The sequence below is a fragment of the Oxyura jamaicensis genome, chromosome 3 (genome assembly GCF_011077185.1).
Source record: "Oxyura jamaicensis isolate SHBP4307 breed ruddy duck chromosome 3, BPBGC_Ojam_1.0, whole genome shotgun sequence".
Taxonomy (NCBI): domain Eukaryota; kingdom Metazoa; phylum Chordata; class Aves; order Anseriformes; family Anatidae; genus Oxyura; species Oxyura jamaicensis.
Genome location: NC_048895.1, coordinates 38,100,455 through 38,107,543, shown reverse-complemented (window position 1 = coordinate 38,107,543; position 7,089 = coordinate 38,100,455). Strand labels below are relative to the sequence as shown.

General features: G+C 37.2%; 1 protein-coding gene across 1 annotated transcript in view; it reads right to left on the bottom strand.

The window, feature by feature from the left end:
* Positions 1 to 849: 849 nt before the first annotated feature.
* The window catches only part of RGS7 (regulator of G protein signaling 7), a 268,343-nt gene continuing 262,103 nt past the window's right edge, over positions 850 to 7,089 (bottom strand). Inside the window, exon 17 of the mRNA XM_035320392.1 lies at positions 850 to 1,689. Within this exon, the coding sequence (XP_035176283.1) occupies positions 1,528 to 1,689 (162 nt within the window). The 3' untranslated portion in view covers positions 850 to 1,527. The remainder of the gene's footprint in view (positions 1,690 to 7,089) is intronic.

The following is a 7,089-nucleotide window of genomic DNA, read 5'->3' as shown; positions in this document are numbered from 1 at the left end:
ATTTCAGTTGCAACTGGCATGCCTGTATGGGGAGGAAATAATATTTTCAATTCTTCTCACCAGATTGTAGACATTTGTGCTCACAACATGTCTGTAAATGTAGGCCTGGAGCTGGAGGTCATGTTCAAGTCTGTTGGGACTGTCCAGGAAATAAAACCATGTAGTTCATGTTATTTACTTGGGAACGTTCGTGTTTCCTTTCTTGGTACTTTAGGGGAGAGAGAGAGAGAGAGCACACAAGGGGAGCAAGCCATTGCAGGTTATATGGCAACTGTGGGCCAAATAGCCATTCACCTTTTCAGACCAGGCATACTCCAACAGTGAAAGCAACCAAAAACAGCTGATCTGACCTTTTAAAATCAATAGTGTCATTTTCATAGACTTCAAGATGTGAGTTGCCCCTATGCATCCTCAGAAATATTTCCTTTTTTTGTGAGGACTGCAAGAAAAGTTTGCAAAGACAGCATTCTAATGACTGATTTGGAAAAGACATCAATAGTTCATTTGCTCATCACAGTACTCACAGTTTGCAATCTCTTCCCTTTCACAGACCAGTCTGACCCCCAGTGAACAGGGCTCCTCATCTCAAATAACTGTTACAGGGCAGTTACCTATCAGGGTACCCACCAACAGGAGCTGAGGGCTTTACATGTAAAGCTGTGCTTGTGGAAATGGAGCTGTAACTTTTGTTCTTATCCCTAACTCATACACTATGTCAGTTCCCAAACCACCTTTCACTGTAGTTTTTAACATCAAGACAATCTCCCCAGGTCTTCTTGGGGACAAAGACTAAAGAATAAAGAATAAAGACTAAAGAATTAAAGAATAGATTTTGCTGGATCTTATTGAATGGTTCAATTTACATTTTGGTACAAATTTCTTATTTAAATGGTTTACATGTTAGTTAAGGACAGTTAAGTCCTTAATTCATCAAAATTTGGTCTCATTTGAACTGACAATTCCCATTCTAAGACCTGTAGTTTTGGTATAATTCTTGTCACAATACCATTTTCCAAATGTCAAAGCTTCAAAAGTTTAAACTGCTATTTCCACTGTCCTGTATCCAATAGAAGAGACGTATTTTTACTGCAGAGGAAAATGACTTTTTTCATGCTTCTCATATATTATCTTTATTAAATATTTGGACAGATATGCATCCATTTATTATATGAATAACCTATGGCTTCTTAGTCTGCAAATGTTGGCTGAAAGTTCACAAGAGCAGGCTTTTCTGTGAACTTTCAGTATTTCTATGTTCAATCACTGCAATAAATCCTGAGACTATTGCCTGCTTAGCAGTAATTTGCATTGTACCTCTATGGCTAAAACAGGGAAGCTTGGCATTCTACATCTGAGTATTTCATAATCTCTGAGCAGCTTGATTGAAGCTTGATTTTCTTCTGATATAGTGCAGGTTGTTCTGAGGAGAACACGTAATCGCAATTATCTACTAGTCAAATCCTTAGTGGCTAACATAAAAAGCTTCACTACTGTTCAGTGCTAATAGAGGTTTCACCTGAGCAGAGCTTATTGAAGCATTTTGTAGTCACTAGAAAAAAAGTGTTCTTTGTGCGTGCTGTAGTTCAGAGCTGTAAAGTCTTTATGAATGGTTACTCTCAAAGCGCTACAGAAGTTCCCCGGTTCAAGGTGGCTCCTGGCTCCTCGGAAAAATGAATGTGGGGTTCCAGCCTGGGAGGAGAGAAATAAGTGAAAAAGGAGCATCCTTGACCTAGGCAGGAGAGGTCTGCCCAGTGCAGCTCTGCAGCAGTTACCAGTCAGTGCTAAGCTGGATCAGAAGAAGGAACAAAGGTGAGCGCTGACTCCTGTAAACACGAGCATCAGTGAATGCAAAGTCCCAACCACAGTAAAAGTTCCTCAAGCCTTATTTGTCAGAGTAAAGATTTTCAGATTATAAAACCAGAAGTCGCCATGTGGTCACCTAACCACACCATTTCGGACACAGAACATCCTTGAATTAGATCCAGTTTAAACTTGAGTACATCTTTTAGATTTAAAAAAAAAAAAAAAAAAAAAAAAGCAAGCCAACAATATCTATTCTCGATTTAAAAATTACTAATGTTAGAAAAGCCACAATAGCCTATTGCAATCCATGCCAATAACTGAGTATTTCTCTGATGAAATGTGTAGCCATTTCCTCCTGTGAATTTGTCCAACCCTGGCCCATCAGATCTTTTCATATCTTTATCTGCTAGATTGGAAGAGCTTTAGTCCTGAAGTACTTACCGCCTGGGATCAGTAACCCTTTTAACCCTTTACCCTTCTTTTTTGTTGTTGTTGTTGTTAAGCTTAGAGGACTGGGTTCCTGAAGCTTCTACTAGAATGTATTTCCTAGTCTTTTAGTTGCTCTTAGAGCTGTTGCCTGCACCCTCTTCACTTTTCAGGCAGACTGTAGGTGTGCCTGAAGCAAACAGCATGTTTCAGAGCTCAACACACATATTGATGAAAAAAGTCAAAAATATATATTCCCAGGAATCACAGCAGTTTGGGACCAGTTTTACTCTTGGAATTCATGTCCAGACAATGATCTGGACATAAGTCTACATGTCCTGTTAATCTCTCTGGTCCCTGGTGGACAGTGGTCCCACCAGCAAGAACAGCTTGTACTCTGTGTCTCCCTATGCCTGATCTCATCTTTTCCTGCAGTAAAAATGACTGGTCTTCATTCATCTGCCATCAAATGATCAAACACTTCAGATTTTCTCTTCTAGAGATCTTTTAATTCTCATTACATATGTTAACCCTAATCTTTGTAACATATGCTAATGTTTTTAGTGATGGTTTTATTATCTTGCCAGAGTTAATAATACTACTGTTACTACTAATAAAACTAGTACCATATTTTTGCAGAATACTACCAGAAACAAAGCTGCTCCCTGCTGGACTGTTCCACTGCAGAAACATTAGTTTGTAACATCATTATTCTGTGTAGCTTCATTTCCCTGAAGCCACACATTATTATTCACTTAATGTCTAAGGTATTATCTGTGCTGAATTTTTACTATGCTGCATTTTCACCTCAGAGATGTCTCTCTCAAGTGATGAAAGGAATCTTGGCAAGCACAAATCACTTTCACTTTCTCTATTTCTATCTTTTTTTTTTTTCTTTTTTCTTTTTTTTTTTTCAGCAGAGGGTGCCAAAGACATCTATTAATTAATCAGATCCATGTACTAATTGAAATATATCCTCAATGTACTAATTGAAATAATAGATTATACATAGATAAAATTAAAACCACAACAAAGATAAATAAAAGTTTCATAAGAATTTAATGACAGAGTGTGCAGAGGACCCTGGAAGAACAAGGGAAACAACTCTCTGGTGCTTGGCTTTACTCATGAAGGCAAATTCATTTTCTTTCTTTCTGAAACTGGTTCATACTCAATCTTGACTCTATGTTTCAACTCTCTCTTTTTCCTTTTTCAAATGCTGAGCATTTTTGATATGTTTGATAAGTATCCATCAAACAATTCCCATCAGTCTGCCAAAAATCCACATGTATCACATAGGGAAAAAATAAATAATAAATAAATAAATCCCATGGCTCTTCTTCTAGATTAATTTATGCAAAAATAACCATCCACAAATAACCAGGGATGCATATTTTCTGTGATTCATGCTGCAGTATCTGCCATAGACTGTGGAGCTGTTGTACAGAATCTAAGCTTTCACACAAAAATAATGTTACCAGCCTGTATGATGGTGAGGGAAGCCTTCCAAAACAGGAACTGAACACGAATCAAGTCAGGATGACTCAGATTGTTTTTGTGATACTGCAGAGAGACAATCTGAGATAATAGCTGGGTTGTATGAACTATTGCTATAATTTATTACTGTAAAAATTCAAAATACAATGACATTCATATTACTGTTGCACATTAGGCTTTTACTTTACTATGTATTTTGAGAACACTATAATACTTTTACTACTAGTCACTCTGTGTGAATAGATGCATAGAATACATTTATAAAAGTCTTCTATATGCTTTTTAGACAATATGCAAAGTTTCACCCCAACAAACATAGCAGCATCCCTTTTGTGGGCTGAGTAAGTACATTTTGATACAAAGACAGTACTGTCACAGCAGGACTGAGTTACAGAGGTAGGTAGCCAGCCTTAGGACACTGAGAAATTCATAGTATGATTGTTATGTGTTGAAGATTGAAGCTTACAACAGAACTACACTTCCTTTCCAGATGGTGAATAAATAATAATAATAAAGCACTGGAAAAAATAAACCTGAGACTCTTTTGGTTAAATATATATATGTGATTTGTGCTACTTTTGATACAAAGAAAGAAATAAACCCAATTTTATTCTGTTTCACAGAATAAAATTACTACCCAGGTGCTGTAACTAGTGTAGCGTGGGCAGCACACAGTATCAGTACAAGGGCATCTATGATTTCTGTGTGCTGTACAGACAAGTTAAGTAAATGGTTTTAATTTAACCAACCAGATCTCATGACTCAAGGTGAGAAAAATTCTTCTTTAGTTCTGTACTCCATCTTTGCCAGAAAGCTGTTCTTAGTCAAAGCTATATTTATCCATTATTTACCAATTTAGTCAACTGAGGACAAGTTGTACTGAGAATAATTTTTTATTTTTTTTTAAATCAGCCAGCCAGGCAGCAATAAGAATAAAGACGAAAGAAAAAATGTAACAGAAGGAGTCACAGGAAACACGTCTAAAATTCCAGGGAAAACCTTTCCATTGACTTTACCAAGATTTGGCTGAGATCTAAAGTAAGCATCAGAATGATTGTTATTAAAATATGCGAGAGACTAGAGACTCTGAATAAGAAGAGGAGGCAGAGAAAGGGAAGAAGAGAAAACTTTCCACGTTCCCAAGGAAAATGGGAAAAATGGAGCTAAAGCTGCAAATAAATAATGGAATTGAAAGAAAACTGGAAAAGCAAATTAGAAGATGTGACAATAGTGGATATTGATTTTTTTAATAGTTACTGGGTAGGGTGGGAAATTAAAATATCTGCAAAATTCAGAGAGAGATTATTCATATCTGAAGCTTCAGGAAGATCACATCTAGGTTATTACTAACAGGAAAGGTTTATCTTTCATTGTAAATTCCAATCAAATTGGAAACATTTGGAGATTTTTTATTGCAAAAATTTTATATATGGTACTCCCACTGTAAGAATATTTTAATTTGCAATTTTTAACCTGACAAAATGATTTTAGTAGAAAACACTGAGTGCAGTGGGTAAGTATTAATTATGACAATTAAATGGTATACACCGCACAGGTAAATGCACCCCCAGCAAGCCTTGCAAAATCCAAGAAGGACAGAGTCTAGGTTTAACCACAAAGAAATCCAGACGTTAAGAAATGTGACTGGAATTATGTGACTAGCAAATCCTCCAAAAATCATCCCTTGCTGGGAGAGTAAATGTGGAAGGCATATTTTGTCTTCTTAATCCATAACAGAGACTGACACATCTTCTGAAGAATGAACTGCAATTCTTTCTAAACTATGGAACCTTTACTGAAGACCAGGCATGTGGTATGAAACACACCAAGCATGCGAGTGGAACAACCAGCTTACAAGGAGCATGCCTATGTATTTGTGCACAATGAACTTCGGTGTTTGTCACAATGGCAGAGTAACCTTGGATCTTCTTTGATTTTTAATTCCAATAAATAAATAAGTAAATAAATAAATAGGAAGAGCACCTTTTCTTAAATAAAAACACACAAATAGGCAGATAGCAGGGAGGTGGGTAGATGTCTGACTGATTGTTTCTTCTCCCATCGTTTTCTGGTTTCTGAGGCAGTATATTTTCTTTATTCTGTCCCCATGGATGATTTGTCCTTCCCAAGTCAGGTTCCAGTGCAGGGAATGGTTTCCATTTCTATTTCGCCATACTTAGGTAATTGCAACTTTTTCTCACGTTCAGGCTCCCAGTCCATGCACACAGACAACATTGTCCAATGTATCAGGTGAGCAAAATATTGTTATTTTGCCCTCTATGTAGGTACACAGTGATTCTTAGAATTAAACAAAATAATAATCTTGCCAGAAATTCTCCAACTTCTTGGAGAATGCAATAAGGAGACACCTTTGCTGATGGATAAACTGTCACTTTTTTTTTTTTTCTTTTCCTAGCATGGATCTCAGTTTTCTAGCATCCTACATCATTAGTTTCCAAGTAGTAAAAAACTATGTAGAATTGCATAAAATTTTATATAAAATTTATGTAATTTTTATATACATATATATATTGATGCCAAGGGGAAAGAACATTTGATAGCAATCTCCCAAACAGTAATGCTTCAAAAGCATCAGCTCTGTCACTAAATGGCCTGCAGAAGTCACAGCAACTTTCAGAAATCCAGCTATTCCTTGGAAGTGATCAGATCTTCCTTTTCTCCATCAGCAGCTGACAGGTTTTCAGCCAGCAATATTTCCATACAAATTACTGGTAGTAGTAGTAGCAGCAGTAGAATCATCGAATCATCTAGTTTGGAAAAGACCTTCAAGATCATCAAGTACAACCATCAACCTGACCTCCCATCTCTAAACCATGTCCACTAGTAGTAGCAGTATCAGTAGTAGTAGTAGCAATTAAGAGTAATAATAATAATAATAATAATAATGCTTGCCCCCTACCAGTGCTCCATGTGACTTTGAAAACCAGTTTTCCAGTGGTGCTCTGCTGGTTTTACACACAGCAGGCAGATGTAGGGCACATTTGTTTCAATGGATGCGCCATCCACAGTGGAGGCACTGCCACACAAAATGCTTGTGTATGCAAAGGCACCAGCAGTCTTACTGTAGGATCCCATGGGGTGGGAGCGTTATCTCTGCTGAGACCAGGGACAAGACTGCCCTGCCTGTGAGTGTTGCTCCATGTGTGCTGCACCATGCCACTTCACTGTTTCGTTCACCTCCACAAGCATTGGGCTGACAGTGGTTTATATAATAATATAAGCAGCTTTTCTTTTCTTTTCTTTTTCCTTTCCTTTCCTTTCCTTTCCTTTCCTTTCCTTTCCTTTCCTTTCCTTTCCTTTCCTTTCCTTTCCTTTCCTTTCCTTTCCTTTCCTTTCCTTTCC